Source organism: Bubalus bubalis, chromosome 10 (genome assembly GCF_019923935.1).
Source record: "Bubalus bubalis isolate 160015118507 breed Murrah chromosome 10, NDDB_SH_1, whole genome shotgun sequence".
Classification (NCBI taxonomy): Eukaryota; Metazoa; Chordata; class Mammalia; order Artiodactyla; family Bovidae; genus Bubalus; species Bubalus bubalis.
Genome location: NC_059166.1, coordinates 1,801,103 through 1,821,659, shown reverse-complemented (window position 1 = coordinate 1,821,659; position 20,557 = coordinate 1,801,103). Strand labels below are relative to the sequence as shown.

At 49.4% G+C, this 20,557-nt stretch overlaps 1 protein-coding gene across 16 annotated transcripts in view; it reads left to right on the top strand.

The window, feature by feature from the left end:
- AFDN (afadin, adherens junction formation factor) overlaps positions 1-20,557 on the top strand; it is a 114,415-nt gene that overhangs the window by 19,175 nt on the left and 74,683 nt on the right. For 8 of the 16 annotated variants that reach the window (XM_044923994.2, XM_044923988.2, XM_025294268.3 and 5 more), the window contains exons 2-4: positions 15,101-15,296; positions 18,525-18,640; positions 20,350-20,513. In XM_044923994.2, coding sequence (XP_044779929.2) covers positions 15,101-15,296; positions 18,525-18,640; positions 20,350-20,513 — 476 coding nt within the window. The remainder of the gene's footprint in view (positions 1-15,100; positions 15,297-18,524; positions 18,641-20,349; positions 20,514-20,557) is intronic. The other 8 variants (XM_044923993.2, XM_044923992.2, XM_044923991.2 and 5 more) reach the window with 3 other exon arrangements.

Sequence of the window (20,557 nt, the reverse complement as noted above, 5' to 3'; positions counted from 1 at the left end):
CTGTATTAAAAAAATTTTTTTTTCTATTTAATCATTTTGGTCTTTTAATTTTCTATCCATCAGTGGATGTATTTTACTAGTTATTTGTTTCTTCGTTGTTATGTACTTGAAAAGTAACTAAAAAATCAAGGGAGCACCTGTTTTAAAATCGTGATTGTCTTAGCTTGAGTTGCGGCCTGTATTCTCTTAAGTTTAGTAATTGCCCTATTTTTTAAGAGTGTGGGCTGTCTTTTTTTCTTAAATCAGGCTTCATTCCGTTAGACTCTCTACCACCAGAATTTATAGTATCAGGAGGAGACTCACACAGATAGGTTTGTGTCTTAAGGATTTTCATTGTGGAACTACTTTGGATATGAGGGGTATATTTTTCTTTTTTAGCAGTAATTCAGCATTCAGAAAACGAAGATCATGGCATCTGGTCCCATCACTTCATGGGAAATAGATGGGGAAACAGTGGAAACAGTGTCAGACTTTATTTTGTTGGGCTCCAAAATCACTGCAGATGGTGATTGCAGCCATGAAATTAAAAGACACTTACTCCTTGGAAGGAAAGTTATGACCAACCTAGATAGCATATTAAAAAGCAGAGATATTACTTTGCCAACAAAGGTCCGTCTAGTCAAGGCTATGGTTTTTCCAGTGGTCCTGTATGGATGTGAGAGTTGGACTGTGAAGAAAGCTGAGTGCCAAAGAATTGATGCTTTTGAACTGTGGTGTTGGAGAAGACTCTTAAGAGTTCCTTGGGCTGCAAGGAGATCCAACCAGCTCATCCTAAAGGAGACCAGTCCTGGGTGTTCATTGGAAGGACTGATGCTGAGGCTGAAACTCCAATACTTTGGCCACCTCATGTGAAGAGCTGACTCATTGGAAAAAAACCCTGATGCTGGGAGGGATTGGAGGCTGGAGGAGAAGGGGACGACAGAGGGTGAGATGGTTGGATGGCATGACCGACTCAATGCACATGAGTTTGGGTGAACTCTGGGAGTTGATGATGGACAGGGAGGACTGGTGTGCTGCAATTCCTGGGGTTGCAAAGAGTCGGACACAACTGAGCGAGTGAACTGAACTGAACTGAATGAGCTTCCCTGGTGGCTCAGACAGTAAAGAATCTGCCTGCAATGTGGGAGACCTGGGTTCACTCCCTGGGTTGTGAAGATCCCCTGGAGAAGGGAAAGGCTACCCACTCCAGTATTCTTGCCTGGAGAATCTGATGGACAGAGGAGCCTGTTGGGCTACAGTTCATGGGGTCACAAAGAGTCGGACATGACTGAGTGACTTAAGCACATACAGCACATAAATGAACTTAAACACAACCTTTCCAAAAACCAGAGAATGAGCTTTAGAAGTTTGGAATTAGGCCACGAGCCTTGGACAAATCAGCCTGATTGGTAGTTGCAAATAGTTAAGGTTATCTGACTATTTAAAACTTCCTTCTGATTTGTTTGATTTGTTTTAGTGATACGATGTTTTTTTCAACTTATGTCTGCAAACATCCCAGTAGAGAAAATAATAGGTTAAAAAATGATGCAGTTCAGTTTAGTCACTCAGTCATGTCCGACTCTTTGCAACCCCACGGACAGCAGCATGCCAGACCTCCCTGTCCATCACCAACTCCCGGAGCTTACTCAAACTCATGTCCATTGAATCGGTGATGCCATCCAACCGTCTCATCCTCTTTCATCCCCTTTTTCTCTCGCCTTCAATCTTTCCCAGCATCAAGGTCTTTTCTAATGAGATTAACATTTAAAAAAAAAAGGTGGTTTTGTTTCCTGGAGTTATCTTTTCGTCTTCTCTGTGGTGTGTGGGAGAGTGGTATATTGGTCACGGAGTAAGTGGCGTCTTCAGGGGAGTCCTCGTTGTAAAAGTCTTCATTAGAGCTCCAGCCTATGTATATATTAGAGTTGCTTGCCTCTGCTAACCACTCTGCGCTGTGAGGACTGTCAGTGGCTGTGCTGCCAGTTCGGGCGTTTGTGGCCAGTGGGCTGCAACTATCAATGTCATTTGTCTAATTTTAAAGATGTAAATGAAATTTTAGAACTTTTTTTTTGCTTGTTACCCTAAGGGCCCAACCCTCGAGGTCACCCAGACGGCTTTTGTCTGGGTCACTAATGTCCTTTGGGCTGCCAGGACCCGGTCATCACCTCCGGGCCCTCTGATGTGATCCCTTGGCTTTGTCTCCACTTGGCCCCGGGATCCGGTCGGTTCTCCTGTGCCGAGTGGAGGAGCCCTGGTTTGCCGCCTCCTCTCTGCTCCCCGAGAGCTCCTTCCTCCTTGGGGCATCCAGTGCGCACACCGCCCTGAGCGGACCGTGCCTCTCCGCTCAGCGACTCCTGCAGCCTCCTGGCCAGAGGACCACCTGGGCGACCCTTGTCTCGGTCGCTGGCGCCCCTTTGCCCCATTCTTGACTCCCCCGTTCTCCCAGGCCTCAGCCCTCCCCAGTCTGGCGGCTCTGCCTCCAAAGCATCGTCGGCATCTTTCGCGTCTCAGCACGTCTTGCTGCTGGCGCAGTCCGGGCTGTGCGCTTGTCAACCTTCAGTTCAGTGGTGCAGTTTCCCGTTCAGACCCTCAGGCGGCTGAGCTGTCACCCGGAGCGCAGCGTGGCCGCCGGAGCCCGGTGTGGCGCTCCGTCCTGAGAAGCCCCGGTGCCGCCCGTGCCGCCCGCCCCGCCTCCTTCTGCCCGGACCGTCGCGGTCCTGCTGCTTCCAGATGCGCTGCTGGCCGCCCATTCCTCCGGATCCCTGGACTGGGTCCCTCCGCATCCCGGGACTGGGTCCCTCCGCATCCCTGGACTGGTCCCTCCGCATCCCGGGACTGGGTTCCTCCGTATCCCGGGACTGGTCCCTCCGCATCCCGGGACTGGGTTCCTCCGCATCCTGGGACTGGGTCCCTCCGGCTCCCGGGACTGGGTCCCTCCGGCTCCCGGGACTGGTCCCTCCGCATCCTGGGACTGGGTTCCTCCGTATCCCGGGACTGGTCCCTCCGGCTCCTGGGACTGGGTTCCTCCGCATCCCGGGACTGGTCCCTCCGCATCCCGGGACTGGTCCCTCCGGCTCGCTGGTCGGTGTCCGCCTGTCGCGAGGCTCTCCTGTTGGGTCACGAGTCCCTGAGCACAGAGTCTGTTTGCTATTCATTCCCATCGCCTGGAGGTGGAGGGGGTGAAGGTGATTTAGCTGAAGAGAGAAGCATCTTATCCCCTGGGCTTAGTGTCTGTTCTGAGTCTGTTTTTTTGTTTCTGAATTACAGTTTTCATGTCTTTTTAAAACATTTATTATAGATTGCTATTCTGTTTTTACTGAATGTTTGCATTTAATGTGGCTTAAAAATGTTACTATGAAGTGGGCTTTGTCTTTGAGCTGATTTGTGTCCCAGCTTTGGAAATCTGACCCTGGGTGTTGGTTTTTATTGTTTCCTTCCTTCCAGACAATTCTTCCCCTCCTTCCCCATTTCTTCCTCTCCACCCAGTGAGAATTATTACTGGACAACGCAGGGAGCCTTTGTCTTGTGGCACCCCGGCCGGCCCCCAACACACTCGTGGCCCCAGCATGGTCTGCGTCCTGGGGCCTCTGCTGTTGGGGGGCCCTGCTTGGGGGGCCAGGCCCTCCTGGCCACCTCCTCCTCGAGTCACTGCTGAGCTCACACCTCTGACGCGACGCCTGCCGAGCAGAGGCTTAGACACACAGCTGGCCCGTTGCTCTGTTTAATTCGCAAATCAACAAGGGAGGTGTAGTTGTTATCATTGAGGTATCTTTCAGCCGAAGGAGGCCCGGGCAGCCTCAGGATGTCGAGTTAATAGGTACAGCCACCCTCCTGCCTGTCTTGCTCCTTTTCGGCCTCCAGAGAGCATGGCCGCCTGAGGCCGCCAGGGCAGAGCGTCAAGCGTTGCAGCAGTTGCGTGGTCGCCCCGTCCCGCATCTCCGCTCCTGCCTCGGGATGGCCAGGCTGTGCAGCGTCGTCCCTGTTACGGAGCAGGCTTTTCAGGGCGCCCTCGTCCCTGTCTTCTTCTGGGCCGGGGCGGTGTTCAGGAGGACACCTAGAAGTGTGATTTCTCCGTCAGAGGCCAGGCGCATGTTCTGCCACATTGATCTTGAGATGGGCTTGCCAGTTTACAGTTCAGACCTCAGAAGTCCCCGCATCCTCGGGATATTCAGATTTCTTTGATAAGCTAGAATATATGAAATAATAATCATGACTAAATTATTAACGTGATTTCAGTGAGTGAGCGTGTTTTTTTACGTGTATGGTCCTTCTGGTTTTCTCTTTGAATCGCCTACTTATACATTTTGTCCATGTTTTTTTCTGTGAGCTATTTGTCCTCTTCTACTTGATTTGTAGGAAATCTTTATAAACTCTGAATACGAATCTTTCATGTGTATGTTGCAAGTATGTTTCAGTTCATCTTTTCTTTGGTCTCTTACAGTGTTTTGTCACACAGATTTAAAGCCTTAAAATGTAGTTGGGTTTCTCGGTCTCCTTCGACTTTCGTTTTTATACCTTTTCTCTCTTGTTTCAGGGATATGCTCAGCGCTCCATTCTGAAGGGTTTACAGTTAACTTTTTACCCGTAGGTGTTCACTGTACCTGGAGTGCCTTCGCCCGTGGGGCTCCCCACCCCCTCTTATAGCCTCAGTGCGGGTTTTCCGGGCTTTCCCTTCTGGACGCTCGGTGTGTTTCGGAGCGCAGGCTGTGTTACCTGTCCACTGGTGGGGTGCTGACTGGCTGTGCAGTCTGTGTGTGACTGGGCATGGGAAGGCTACAGCCTTTCTTCACAACAGGGTAACAGGTGAGAGGCAGCTTCGTTTCGTGGGGAGAAAGAAGTGCAGCTTCTTGTCTCATCCGCCTTCTGACCCTAGGGTGCTGCTGTGTGGTCGGGGTCAGGCAGCTTACCGGTTCTGGACTCGGCTGAGGGTCTGTAGACAGAGGTGCCCGCCCTGTAGGGTCATGTGTGGAAGTGCTGTGGCTCTGGGCTCAGCTGAGGGTCTGTAGACAGAGGTGCCCGCCCTGTAGGGCTGTGGCTGGACGTGCAGTGTCCTGGGCTCCGCTGAGGGTCTGTAGACAGGGCGGTGTCTAGAAGTGCAGCAGACGTGTGTAGAAAGTACTTGGCTCCGGGTGGTGCTTCCTTCTGCTCTGGTGATGCTTCTTGAGGATGGATACCTGTTGCTGTTCCTATTGTCGTTATTAGCTGTGCCTTTTCTCCTCTCCCGTGTTTCGCTTTGTCTGCTCCAGCAGAAGGTCGTCCTTGTTCATCGCAGGACCGAAGCTCAGATCTGTTGGCTCAGCCCTGTGTCAGTTGAGGTGCTTTGTTGGGGAGGGGAGGTCCCCAGCACCACGTTCTGGGTTAGTATTGCTCGTTTTAGGTTGATTCTGCTTTGCATATCTCTTAAGCTGAAAAAAAAAATCTTGTTACTGTTTCTGATTTTGTCTAGAAATGGTAATATCTTCTTTAAAAGATATAGTGTAACTTTATATATAAAAACAAATCAGTGGTTTTTGAGGTTTTCATTTTATGGAACCTAACACTTTTTTCTTTCATCATCATATTTCTGTTTCTTTGTCTTTGAGTTCATGCCTATGACATATTCCATTAGTTATCTAAAGAATTTATTACAGAATGTACTTTTTTTTTAGCCTATACACGAATACATTATAGTTAAATACCCCACATATTTGTAATACTTACTTCAGTATGGAAAATTCTGGAATAGAAGTGTTATTTTGGTGAGCAGAAGGACAGTCCACTCTGGTGGTTGCTGCTTTTCGCGAACATTCTCTTGTGCAGTTTCGCCGAGGAAACCCAGCGGAACAGGGAGCTGGTCTCGCCTGTGTCGCTCTGCCCTCCTGGGTGCCTTTCTGCACGTGTGCTGCTGTGAGCAGCTCACCTTGGCTCGCTCTCGCCTGCTACCAGGCGGCATTCCGATCTGCTGTGCTCACCTGATAAGGCAGAGTGAGGCAGGAAGTGCGGTCCGCACGTCCCGCTTGGCACCAAGAATGCGGCTCGGGAGCCCCCATCAAACCAGGCAGAGAAGTCAAGCTCGGTGCCGATTTCTCTGTGAAACCCCAGCCGGAAGGCGGTCGTGTTCACGTCACTGCTCTTGCACCCTCTGCCCCCAGATTATTTTGTTTCTAACTTCTTCTCTCCCTCCACCCCAACCACCTTTCAAGTGTCTCATAGAGGATATGAAAGGCCTCAAAATATGGAAAGGACTCAAAAACCGTTTCAAAGTGTATTTGGTTACTAATGCAGTGTATACGATAGTGAAGATTTGAAGATAATTTTTTCATTTAGATAAGTTTCTTGAGGTTTTTTTTTTTAATAGAACAGGTTGAGTACTGTGAATTCAATTTTTAGTATACTATAGAGATTCAGGTGGTAGCATTTCAATTGTACAAAGTGTCTTTGAATCAGTTTTGCAGCTGAGTATTTACTTGGAAGTTATGTAAATACGGTAAAGGATAGTCTACCGATCTCCGCTGTAGTTGTATGGTGCGTTACCCTTGTTCAGACTTGGAAACTTTTTAATATTTCACATACTTCAGACTCAGCGCAGATACAAGAAACAGGTTTTAAAAGAAAATTTCCTCATTTTATTATTGAAGCTGAGTTTAGGGACATGGTTATCTGAGAGAAGACATTTCATCACTTCCTATCTAAAAATTCTCAAGTGCTCGTATACTTAAACATGAGAAAATAGTTTGAAAAGTATCTCCAGCCAAAAAAAAAGGCAAAAAACAACTGAGCATATTAGTACTCTATATGCATCATACGAAAGGAGCAAAATACCAAGATTCACAGAATAGAACACTGAACATTCCTAATCCCGTTTCTGAAATTCACTGTCCAAAACTTCCAATCACTTCCAGTGGCGGTGGGGAGTGAATGTTTCTGTAGCTTTGGAGCCGTGATGGAGCTGAGGTCCGCACGCACGTCCAGCAGGGCCTCGGGGGCTGGCCCTGAGCTGGGGGCGGAGGAGGCGGCCCCGACAGCCCGCCCACCGCACCCACAGGGCCGGGTTGTGGCCTCTGCCTCCTGGCTGGGGCCGTGCCAGTCCTCGCCCGACAAGTAAGGGTTGAGAAAAATCCTGATTTCCCAGTTCTGTCGTTTCTTTCACGGTTACTGGCTGGAGGTTTAAAAGCCTGTCTTCCTCGTCTGAGCTGCAGGAGGACAGTGAAGCCTGCGCGCTCTGAGTTGAGCTGCTTGTTTTCCGACTCGGGCGGTGCCGTAGCCTGCGGCGGTGACAGTGACCTTGGCTTTGGCGTTCCCCCTGCTCTTTCCTTCGCTGCGCAGTTGGGAGTTTTCATGGCTTCTCTGTCTCGTCACTTGCAGTCATCATTGCTGCTGGTAATCAAGTTGTCCAGATTCGGCCAGATGCACCTTTTGGTGGCTAGACGGTTTTTCTTGTTTTTTTTTTTTTTAAACAACTTTGTTTTCTGCTGTAATAAGGTGTCCCAAACTCACCTTGTCCATTTTCTGACCATACCTGGATTAGACCATTTCTCCAGGGATCCTTGGTTCCTTCTAGTGGAGAAAAGGATTGAGAGACAGCAGTCTGGGTGCTAGAGACGCTTAACTTTACATCTTGTCTTTTGCTTTGAGACTTCTTCAGTGACAAGAGCTGTGGTTACTGAGTTGCTAAGTTGTGCCTCTCTGCGACCCTTTGGATTGTAGCTCGCCAGGCGCCTCTGTCCATGGGATTTCCCAGGCAAGAATACTGGGTGGGTTGCCATTCCCTTCTGCATGGGATCTTCCCTGTCGAGGAAGCGTTTTGGTTTGTGCACTTTAGGGAGGGTTTCCTTCTGCGGGTGTGGTCAGGCGTCACGTGAAAGGTGCTGACCGTCGCACACGGTTGTGTCCTGCGTCCACGGAAACGTGGACTTGTGTTCCGTGCTGTGTCACAGCGTAGAGGCAGCGTTTCATTCCGTTACGTGACGGGACCAGAGTGTATTGAACTGGCGTCCCTCGCCGCATCTTTTCCAGACCTTTGCTGTTATCACCGGCGCTGCAGTGCGCGACTTTGCCGGCGTGTCTTCGGGACGCACCCACCGAAGGGGACGCGCTGTGCCTGGTGCGGCTCGTTTTGCCGAGCGCGGCCCCAGGTCTGCTCGTCGACATGCGTCTTGTACCCGCCCCACAAGTAGAGGGGTGCTTAGACTTTTACCACTTTGATTGAGAAATGTGATCTTATTTTGAAGTTTTACAGTTATTTTGTCTTTAAGGAGGTGGTTCATCCTTTTTCCTATTTGAGTCATGTTCACTTTGTGAACATGAGGTTTTCTTTTTCTTCGAATATTTTAGAGACTATATATCTTATATTTCTTCCTTTCACGTAAGTTGGAAATGTTTTTTCCCCCAGCGTGTCCCTTGTCTTTGGACTTTACTTATTGCGTGCCTTTTTTTCCCCCAAATGAAAGTTTATTTTTATGTAGTCAAATTTATTTACATTTCTTAAATCGCCTTATGATGACATCTATAATTTTTAAAGTGTGGGTTTCCATGAAGACGTTTATTACAGAATACAGGTTTCGATAGCAGTGTGTGAACTGAGTGTGCATACTAACGCTGTGAAGATGAACCCAAACTTCCTAGAAGTGCTCTCTGGTTCTGGTGAGCCTGAAAGGAAGTGGGGGCTGTGCAGTTCCACTCGCAGGAATCGGCCCGGCCCAGCGGACGCAGTGACGTGACTGTGTGTGTGCCTGAGAGAGTGGGCTGCCAGCTTTGTAGGTGAGGGAAGTGACGTGACTGTGTGTGTGCCTGAGAGAGTGGGCTGCCAGCTTTGTAGGTGAGGGAAGTGACGTGACCGTGTGTGTGCCTGAGAGAGTGGGCTGCCAGCTTTGTAGATGGGGGAAGTGACGTGACTGTGTGTGTGCCTGAGAGAGTGGGCTGCCAGCTTTGTAGATGGGGGAAGTGCATTAGTCACGATGTGTCCGGACGTTATCACGGCTTTCATCCCGCTGTTGAGTTGAAGGGCTGGATCTGAGCACAGTGAGATGAATTAGGAACAGCTGATGTGCTGTGCCAAGTCACATCTTTGTGACCCCAAGGACCACAGCCCACCAGGCTCCTCTGTCCACGGGATTTCCCAGGCAAGAATACTGAGTGGGTAGCCATGCCCTCCTCCAGGGCATCTTCCCGACCCAGGGATCGAACCTGTGTGTCCTGCTTTACAGGCAGATTCGTTACCTCTGATTGGTGGGGAAAGCCCGGGAACAGGTGATTAGTTGTACTCAAAGTCTGTGGTTTAACAGGCTAGTGCTGAGCTGGAGCAAGGCTGCAGGTGGGCAAAGGTGGCAGTGACTCAAGAATTGTCATTTTACTGACGCCTCCTGTGAATCAACAATCTTAGGTGGTCATCGTCAAGCTGTGTCACTTTAAATCGCGTTAATCACAGGTGTGATGTTAGATTTAGCATCATCTGCAGCTGGTTAGATGCACCTGGAGTCCACTGACCACGTCTGGACACTGCGGCTCGGACGCTGGAGCAGGAATCTGTTCAGGAGAGAAGTGGGATCATGCCGCAGGAAGGCAGGCGCTTGGAGGGATGGGAACTGGAACGCCGTGCTGCCGAGGGCCTGGCTTGTCACCCGGGGCCCAGGCCGGTGTCTGGAGGCAACCTGGTCTCCCAGCTGGCGGGTGCTGCTGGCATCCTGTAGGTGGAGGCCGGGGGTGGTCCAGGCACCGCACGGCCGTTCCCAAGGAGCCCAGGGGTGCCCACAGCTGCAGTCCTGGGCCCATCCTGCCCGCTGTCGCCACCCACACCCCAGAGTGCACGGGGCCTGGGCCCCTATGCAGAATGTCATGCTCAAACCGATTGAGCATCGGGCTCAGGGATGCCAGTGGGTAAAGTTCAACCCAGTTGGCAAAGTGAATGAGATGAGTTTTGCTTTTGTAAACGGCAATATTTTGTAGCTGTCAAGCGTGTTTGTCATCTCTGGAGCTGCTCCAGGGACGCCTTCTTACTTAAGGGCTATAGATACATTCCATGGATGAGAAAATAATGACATCTTAATTTCAGTAAATACATTTTTATTAGCCTGTAACTGAAATTTAGCATTTTCTTCACTTACAAGTTTATACTCATATCTCCTTCAAAATTGAAGCTGTAAAATTTTAAATGCACAAAAATGAGGTCTAGACCTTACTTAATATGTTAATAAAACCACTCATATTCTGTCACAGGTTTTAAAAATATTTCAATCATTGTACTTTTTAAAAGATTCTTTCTTTATTGGCTGCGCTGGGTCTGCATTGCTTCCCGGGCTTTTCTCTGGTTGCAACGAGTGAGGGCTGCTCTGGCTGCTATTTGCAGGCCTCTCATCGCTGAGGCTTCTCTTAACGGCGGGCTCGGGGGGGCGAGGGCTCAGGAGTGTGGCTCCCGGGCTCCATAGTGTGGGCTCAGGAGTGTGGCTCCTGGGCTCCAGAGTGTGGGCTCCGAAGTGCTGTTCCCAGGCTCCAGGGATGAGGGCTCAGGAGTTGCGGCTCCTGGGCTCCAGAGTGAGGGCTCAGGAGTGCTGTTCCCAGGCTCCGGGGGCGAGGGCTCAGGAATGCAGCTCCGGGGCTCTGTAGTTGCTCTGCAGGCTCTTCCTGGACCAGTGATCTGTCCGGTGTCCCTCACCACCGCACCACCAGGGAAGCCCCAATGATTGCATTTCACTGTGATTGTTCACTTTGCAATCCTCTGTGCTTTATGCATTTAACAATTTTATTCTAAGAACAGTGGCATAGGCCTCACCAGTCTGCTGAAGGATCCCGGACAAAGTTGGATAGAACCCCTGGACTAGAGAGGTGGCTTTTTGAAGGGTGTTTTCTTTACTTGCTTTGTGGCTCAGCTGGTAAAGAATCCACCCGCAGTGTGGGAGACCTGGGTTCGATCCCTGGGTTGGGAATATCCCCTGGAGAAGAGAAAGGCTACCCACTCCAGTGTTCTGGCCTGGAGAAGTCCATGGACTGTACAGTCCATGGGGTCGCAGAGAGTCAGATACGAGTGAGTGACTTTGACCTTCACTTCTTCCTTCTGTATGTTTGCCCTTCACGTTTGTACAAGTGCAGTACTTAAGAGTCACAGCAGAAATCAACACATCATCTTTAATCACAAGTGTGATTTTTGCTCTTTTGTTATTTGGGTTTAATTAGTGTATCCTTTGTTACTGTCTTTCACATCTCCAGTGCATATGGTGTGGTAGCTTCTCAAATATAGAGATTAAAGATTTTCAGAGGACTGTGGGGAGAACGCCACTGTTCATCCCCTTGTGACGCTGACTCAGGGGTTGGGTAGGTTTCCGCTTTCGCTGGCGTCTCCCAGCGAAGCGCATGGGGAACCTGCCTCGGAAGCTGACAGTTGTAAGTAGACGGTGCTGAGGCCATAACTGAGGACTTTGAAGACCATGTTTGCTGATCGGTTTTCACAGCAGGCTGTTTTCTGGCAGAGAATTGTCTTACTTACAACGCTCATGTGGTTGGATACAGGGTGGTTTGTTCGAGTTCATAAAGCGGTGATCTGCGTGTGTTCTCTGTGGGGTGTGTGTGTTGGGGTCAGTTTTTTAGACCAGAGAACTTGTATGAACTCTGAAATCTTCCCCTGAAAGGTGACTTTTCCCGTGTTCAGTGAGCTTGGTCCACCTCGGCTCTGGCGGTGTTAGGAGAACAGTGGTTGGCTCACCTCGAGAAGGCGTGCACTGGGATGTGTGAGAGAGCGTGCCTTTGTTTTCAGACAAGGAGCCGTACCAGAACCACTGGATCACGCAGACCTGTGAGGCGTGTGCCGTGGATCGTGCTCCAGGGTGAGGGCGGCCCCGGCTTGCCCCGGATAAGCAGATTCGGTCTAGAGCATACAGCAGGCTCCCCATTGTGCTTGGTTTCTGGTTGCAAGTAACGGTGACGTTCACATAGTCCTGCAGGCTGCAAGTGTGCGTACCTGCCTCCACTGCAGAACACTTGAGTGCTGAGAAATGCTAGCCGTCCGTCATGTGACCCTCCCGGGGCGCTTCACCCCCTCTGCTTGTAGAATCCCAGCGCCCACGCGGTGCAGTGCAGTGAGGCCCCCGGGGGCAGGTTGTGTGCAGCGGGCGCGCGTTCCCCGGGAGGGGTGGGCTGCGGTCCGCCCCAGATGGTGCTGAGCCTTCGGGAGTATCTGTCGTGCAGAAGTTACAGGTAATGAAATGCGAATAGTCTTAAAAAGTGTCCTTCAGTGCTGGTTTAAAACAGTTTAAGAAGCGGTTTATACAAGCTTAAAAAATAGTATTTATACGGCTCTAAAAACCTGTGATCAGGTATTGTGTCCATTCTCGACCTAAACTGTTGGCATCAAATGTTACTGCTGTGTTTAACTGTGTGAGTAAACGGCCGTCATCTGGCTGATGGCTTTATGCACAGTAATGTTTGTGTTTTGAAGGCACACAGCCGTCTTGGAGGCAGCAGCCTTGGGAATAGGTGTGTGTATGAGATAAAGGCGTGGTCCTGTAAACCAGGGGACTGGAAAGGTGATTACCTGTTGCAGGTAGCGTTGTCGGGCTACAGGCTGGGACCTGGTTTTCCTAGGAATGCTGGAAGCGGTGAGAAGGATGTGAACACAGCCTGGTTATTAGCCTGTTTAAGCTCTAGAGCAGGTGGTTCTCCATAGCTTGAACAGAAGGAGATTTGGGGTTGACAGGGTGAGTTTCTCCTGGTTCGGATAAGAAGGCCAATTGATTATCAGTTTCATTAACTAATGAGGTATTGGTAAAATATTGAAAAGCAAACCTCCCCCTGTACGTCTTTGCTCCTTGTTTTGACTCTGTGTGTGTAATTTCTTAACGAGCCTTCTCGCTCTCTCTTTTGGTCTTCTCGTATTCCTTCTGATAAACACAAGTACACTTCTGTTTCAAGAGTGGTAATGCAACTCCGAGCAGTATTCATTACCGTTGTGGTGACCGTGGGTGATCGTGTTTCTCAGGGAAGAATGTATCTGACGGTGAGGATATACCTTTAGGTAGAAAGAAGGCGGTTTTCCTGTCAGGAAAAGTGACCCCTGAGGAAAGGAACCAAGTGACCAGTCTGTTAGGTCGCCCTGCCTTTCTGTGCATCGAGCTGCCGCGCTGGCGGCGGAACACAGGTGATGGGGTCACGCCGCTGGCCCTGGAGGGACTGGCGGCCAGGAGGCAGCTCTGGGGGCGGGGGCGGGGGTGCTGGCGGCTCGCGCCAGGCCTCCCTGGACCTTCTTTGTGCCCTGCGCAGCGGGCGTGACGGTGGCAGCTGCCTCTTAGTTTGGGGAATTAAATGCTGAAGACCGCCCGTATCTGGCACAGGATGGCCTGTGACGCACGTTAGTTACGATTATTATTGGGTGTTAGCTTGGTCACTGCCTGCCCAATTTAACGTTCAGGAACTTGATTTTATGTCTTCTCAGTTTTGATACAATTCTGTAGACTTATGCACACCTGCCGAAACTAGCTGAATAATTGAGCAGAAAGCTAATGTGTTCCTTTATTAAGGGACTCGCCCAGTGATGACTCTGCTTAGGTGTTCCGGTGTGATGTTAAGGAGACCCGGCAAATTGAACTGCTATTTATTAATGCTTATTTAGTGCAAATCAAATCAAAGGTAGTTTTTAATAGTCATTTAGGCTTGATCAAGCCTGGAGAATTGTTTCTTAAAAGCATCAATAGAGAGGTTTCTTTTAAAATGATTATCAGCCTGATTTTTGGCTGCTTGGCCTGGGCCAGACACAGACAACTCCTGACTTGCTTTCTCTGCTGCCACCCTGCGCCCATGCCCGGCTTCACCCCGGTGTCTGTGGTTCGGGTTGTCCTTCCCACATAGCCTTGATCCTTGCGTTCCTAGCCCAGGGTGGGGGAACACAGGGGGCGGGCAGCCCGCAGCAGAGTCAGACGGACACAGTAGGAACCCAGGGGCTGGAAATGTGCCCAAAGGTGTCTTTGTCCAGTTTAGTTTTCAAATAGACCATTAAGCCTGTGCTGATACTCCCTGTCCCTTACTCTCCTTCAGGTGAAGACTCGTTGGAGCGTGCCTTTCCGGGAAGGGCAGGCTGGCGGGTTGGGATGCGGATAGAAGTGGCTGTGACGGTCTCTGAGGGCACAGGGACCTCTGCGAGGAGGAGGGCGAGGGGGGCTCCCCTGCCTGCCCTTAGGGTGGGGGTGGCTCTGGATGCTCCCGGATGTGGGAAGACGTCACGTGTCGGGGGGAGGGGAGGGGAGCTTTGAGGACTCCTGCCGAGGCGCTCTTGGTGCCAGGGACCGTCCAAGGAGCCTCGGGGTTGGAAGTGTCCGCGGAGGTCTGTGTCCAGGGGGTCCCAAGGAACACAGCGTCATCTGGTAAGGTGTGACCCACCAGACAAACACAGGTGCTCTGTACTGCAGCAGGCCCCTGCCCCGGGTGTGAACTCCTGCGTCTTGTTATTATGGTGACAGCAAGAGCGCTGCCTAAATAAAACCTGTGATTGATTAAAAAAGCAAAGGAGCCCTGGGAGGGCGCCTCCCAAGGTCCTGTGTGTGGGCTTCAGCCCCCGCGAAGTAGTCTTTGGTTGGCATCCATTGTACTTTTCTCTGGAAGTAAGATTATTAAAAAACAAAGAATTTTAAGAAAAATCCACATTGTGCCTGTTGATCTGGGGCGAGTAGTTCATACTGAAAATACTTAAAATTACATTCAGCCAAAGGGAGTTTCCATTCATTCACATTCATGCTGGGGTTGGGGTTAGCGTTGCCCCTTTGAAATCTCGGGACAGATGGGCCCTCAGGGGCAGGTGGGTGTGCACCTCGGAGTTCTGTGCATCCAGGCTTAATTCTGGACTTGCTTTGATCCTGCTTGAATGGGATACTCAGGCTTTGTGAGTTTGAGTGGCCAGATCTTGAGGCTGGGGTTTGATCGTAGCATCTGCTTCACTGGGTGGTTATAAAGACTTGACCAAGTGGTGCCCGGCCCTAGCTGAGGCCCCGGTGCGAGTGGCAGCTGCTGCTGACACAGGTGCTCTGCAGCCGGACCTGCGCTCGAGCCGCGCAGGGGGAGGCCGACTGGAAATAGCTCGTCCCGAGTCACTTGACTAAATTTGAAGATACTTTTTTTTTATAGGCTATGGTTTTTTCAAAGATGTATCATTTCATTCTCCTTTCAGGATTTGGAGTTCCACGGAGTGATGAGGTTTTATTTTCAAGATAAAGCCGCCGGGAACTTCGCCACGAAATGCATCCGGGTGTCCAGCACCGCCACCACCCAGGACGTGCTGGAGACGCTGGCCGAGAAGTTCCGGCCCGACATGCGCATGCTGTCCTCCCCCAAGTACTCGCTGTACGAGGTGCACGTCAGCGGAGGTCAGTGCGCAGGGCGGCCGCGGGCCGCGGCGCGAGGCGCGCACTTGCCTGGGGCCCAGCTCCACCGCTGCCCCGTCCTGTTCCCAGGGAGCTGTGAAACGGAGCAACGCTCGGGTCTCTGTGAGGTGCCCCAGCAGGTTCCTCGCACGTGCAGTTTGGGGAGTTGCCTTCTCCTCCAGAGATGAGGAGTGCAGTGCTTCATACTTGAATTCTCCAGGTCTGGAACACACCTTGATGATACACGGGGCTGCCTGATTTTGCAGAAATACTTCGTGTAACTCTATTTGTAGATTATAGCGCTACAGCCAGAAGTAGCCCATTGTTTTGTGAGTGTGGACCATCAGTCTTGCTGTAGCGTCTTTGTCCTGTGGAACAGGAACCGTGTTCTTGGGAAGAACAGGGGTTGTGAGGAAGCTCTTCTCCTTGTTTTAAGGTTTGAAGTTTCTGAAAATATCCTATATATCATGTGGCAATTTAGGCTGAACTGTTTAGGAATGTGGAAATGCTTAAATGTTTATGAGTGCTTTGGAAATACTGAGTCACCTGCAGAAAAAAGAAGATAGCAAAATCCAGTAAATGTTGTAAATAAAGAATTACAGATAGCACAAACCTTATTTTAATACCTATTTAAGTTCTAGCCACAAAACCTGTTTCAACGTTATTTATTTAGTTTTCTTCCTGAAGTATAGCTTTCTTTGTTTGAAACGGATCATTCTTACAAGTTACCTGGGGTATCACCTGCATACCTTGTACCTTGACTAGATTTGACAGGAGAGGATGGTCCCGATTTTGGATGTTTTCTCTGAGGCCGAGTTCTCCTTTCACCTCAGAATCTTCGTACGTAGCTTACAGAGAGGAGGATGGTATTTCTCATCCTTTGCACTCTTCTTTCTGCACCGTTGGTCATTTGAACAGCACCACGTGAGGTCTTCGGAATGACATCTACAGTTGGGATTTGAGGTCTAAAAATGGAATAGGCTTGATTTTTTTTTCTAAGACTATTTTTTCCTTAAACTTCCGTTGCTAGATTTGTTTTTAATTAAAAAGTAAGATAAGTTACTTGTATGGGATGAAGTGACCAGGAAGGTGTGTAAACAAGCAGGTGTCTGTTCCCCAGCCCCAGCCCCGGCCCCTTGGTGACGCTCAGCCAGGCTGGCCCGCCTGTGTCCTGTACCTCGTGTGGCTCCAGCAGGGCCTCAGAGAGGAGGAGGGCGCGGGTGCGAGTCCTAGAGGAGCGGGCCCGGTGCGGGGCCTCAGAGAGGAGGAGGGCGCAGGTGCGAGTCCTAGAGGAGCGGGCCCGGTGCGGGGCCTCAGAGAGGAGGAGGCCACGGGTGCGAGTCCTCAGAGGAGTGGGCCCGGCGCAAGGCCTCAGTCTTTTTCGGGTCACAGAGCCTGTAGTGTGTCAGGAATTTTTTGTGGCATCCCCAGGCCAAAGGAAATACTTAACACTTTATTTTACTGCATAGATCCAGACAAGTTCATAAGGATTTATGTTCTTAACAGCTTGCTGGTTATTTGGGAAAATAGTACACATAAAAGGAAAACCGGTGATTTCGCGCCATTCCCAGCCACAGCTGCTCCCTGATCGGGGCATGCCTCCTGGGCGCCCCTGCCCCACGCCCACGTGGAAGCAGCACCCCCATCTCCCGTTTCCACAGTGCTGTGGCAAACCCCCCTGACACGGATGGGATGCCCACAGGAGGGACGGTGCTCAGCCTCGCAGGGACCAGTGGTCCTGCCGTGTCTGGCAGGTTCGGCTCGTGTTCCCTGGACGGGTGACATGTGCCTAGTGAGCCCCCGGCACCTCAGCCTGTGTGGGGACAGAGCGCTGGCCCAGTACCGTGGAAATGCCACTTGCAGCCCTTTTCCACATGAGAATTGCTTGTGTGAAGTCAGTTGGAAAACTAAAGGCTTTTGCTGTTCTAACTTGAGCAGAGGATACTGCAGATTGTAGCAGGGCCCTGACTAGATCTGCATGGAGTCAGGCACACATGATGTAGACTGTAGACTGTAGCAGGGCCCTGACTGTTTCTGCATGAAGTTGTCAGGCACACGTGATGTCAACTGTAGCAGGGCCCTGACTTAGTTGTCTGGCACATGTGTTTCAGGGCAGCTCCCTCTTTGCTGTTTTACAGTTTAGACTTAATTGTCCTGAATATTCGTTCTCTAAAAATGTGCTGTGAGGGGTTTCAACCCAGTGCAAATTTTGCCACTTGAGCAACTTGGTAATTTTGGTTTGAAGCAGGAATTTCAAACTTCTTGGCGCAATCTCCGATATATTACTCCGATTTATTGTCTTGTTGATACAATAATACTTCAGAGTTGGTTTGTCCTGTATTCTGGTAGTTGACATTGCTGTTGATCTGTAATGCTTGCTGAGGCCTCTGTAAATCTTCTGGGTTCGTCCGGTTGATTGCTGTTGATCTGTAACGCTTGCTGAGGCCTCTGTAAACCCTCTGGACTCGTCCGGCTGACCCCGCCTCCTTTACCACGGTGATTGCCCGTCTTTGCTGCCCTCTTCCTGGATAATCTTTCCCAGCTCTCACCTCCTAGTATGCGGTCAGGTGTACGGGCCCTTGGGGGGCTGCCAGGAGCTTTTTAGATTTCAAATAAGGAAGGAAGTAGACTCTTAGCCCTTTATCTAGAGAACGGTGGGGTGATGCTTGCTGGCGGGAGGGGTGTGAGGGTGGAGCACTGAGCGTTTTGGAACAAGAGTCAGGACACAGGTGCGAGGAGGACAGGGGTCACGCCAGGACGGATGCTGGCGGGGCAGGGCCACGTCTCGTGGGCACGTAACGCTGAGGTGAGAAGAGCTTCATCCATCAGTGGAACGTCTCGTTTTCCAGTTGTATCTGAGAGAACTTGATTTACAGAAATAAACATATAGCAAGGCCCTACATGTGTTTTTTTCCTAGTCCATGTGTATTTCTCGTATTTTGCTGCTTAGATTCTAAATGCTGTCAGGAAGTTGTGCCTGGCCATCTCAGGCACTGGACACGGGGTAGGTATACATACAGCAGCACCAAAATCCTCAGTTAGTCATTGAAGCGCTCACTGCCATATGAGAGGGATTAAATTACATTCAGTCTATCAGTAAGTAATGAAGGTTACAAGACATTTTTCGTCTATAAAATTTACTGTGTATCAGAATGTTGTAATATTGTATTGACTAGTGCCATTAAATAACCATGGCTTTTTGTTTGTTTTTTTTCTTTTCATGTTGTGAAGAAGAAAGAAGATTGGATATAGATGAGAAACCCCTGGTGGTGCAGCTGAACTGGAATAAAGATGACCGAGAGGGCAGGTTTGTCCTTAAGAACGAGAACGATGCTGTTCCTGCAAAGGTGAGAGCCGGGGGTCTTGCTGATGCTGTTCCAGGGCCGCCTCTGATCGAGGGTCCCGGGGCTCATTCTCCTCTTCGCTTCTCTCCCTAAACTGCCCTTTTACCTTCCTTCTGGAAAGTACTGTAAGAGTAGCCCAGCTTCTCCCTGCTTCATCCTCTATTTCACGAAATAATCCCAAATATTATTCTCTCCTTTTCAAAGAATTATGTAAACTGTTGTCACTCAGAGACTTCATGATCAAGGAATCAGCTTCAGGTTTTTTTCCCCCAAATTATAAAGTTGAAATGTGTTTTAATAAGAATCAAAAGGGAAAATAAAATTTGAATCACCTATTTATCTGTGAACTTTCAGATACAGCTTAATAGTAAGGCATGTTTAAGACCTTTCTCGTAAACTTCCTTGAGTTTCTGTGGATGCTGTAATAGAGTGAGTCTAAAACTTTCTCAGCTAGTAGGACACCTGGAATTCCTGTGCCGCTTCTTTTCATGTGGAAAAGAAATACAGATAGAGCTTTATGAAATACAGGTATAGCTTTAAAATGATTATAAATCTGTTTCGAGTCGGGTGGCCTCTTATAGGCTAGAATATAGTGTTGACAAATGATAGCAAAGGCAGAGGTTAAGGGTATTTTGAGAAAAGTCTTGCATTTAATTTTCCCAGTAGATCTGGGGAAAGGGCCGCTGTTTGCTTCTGGCAGCAGTTTTCAGCGTCTGTGACGTCAGCGTCCCATGTGGAAAATCCAGACACACAGCTGTGCTCCCGGGACTTGTCACCTTTGTGGTAAACACATACGAAATAAGAATGGATAACTTTTTTCTGCCAGAGGAGCCTGGCTGGCTACAGTCCATGGAGTCGAAAAGAGTCAGACATGACTGAGCGACTAAGCACGTGATTTCAGCTGGTTGCCTTTTGGTGGGGCCCGGGTCCTGCTCAGTGTGTAGTAGAGCCCTTCTTAGGGTCGGGACGACTGGACGGGGCCCAGGCAGCTTGCACGGAGACGGAGGTGCTCGCTGGCACAGCTGAAGGCAGTTTTCTTTCCCCATAAAATAATCATTTATTTTTTTTGATTCTTTACCAGCCAGCCTATTAAGTCATATAAAAAATAATTTGTTTCTGTGTCTTCTGCAGGCAGGTCATGGTATAAATTAGGAATAAGCAAAAAAAAAAAAAAAAAAAAAAAAAAAGATGTGGAAAACAAATTAGAAGTTTTTGCATAAACACAATACTTAAAACTTTGCTGCATAAAAGCCAATTTTTTAGGGCTATTCTTGACATTTCTGACGTTAAAGGAAATCTGTAAAGTAGATAATGTTTCAAATGGTTATTTCTGTATTTCCATTAGGTTCCATTCATTTAAGTTACTAATTATTTGGATTTTTATTTATTAAAAATGATAAATAAGCTGGTATGATTCCCACCCCAGTTTTCTTACTGGGTTTGGGTTGTCTTGTGCGCTTGCTTCCTTGGTTATCAGTTTGAATTTAGGTGAAATTGTCACTCGGTGAAATGAGATCTTGAGCGTGTAAGTGTGGATCAGTACACTCACGTACCTGTTGGCACAGTCGAGACAAAGCCCATCTCTCATCCCAGGCCTTCCCTGCCCCAATGGCTGTTTTCGGCTGTAGCGTGTAAGATGCGGTTAGATCCCCATAGATGACTCTGTGTGATTCTGTGTCATAGTGGTGGAGTGATAATGTTGCTTTTATCAGAAGGCTCAAAGTAATGGACCTGAAAAGCAGGAAAAAGAAGGTGTTATCCAGAACTTCAAGAGAACTCTCTCAAAGAAGGAAAAGAAGGAAAAAAAGAAGAGAGAAAAAGAGGCAGTGAGACAGGCGTCTGATAAAGATGACAGACCTTTCCCTGGGGATGACATGTAAGTTAATTGCGGAAGTATTCCTGTTTCTTTGTGTTCTAAGC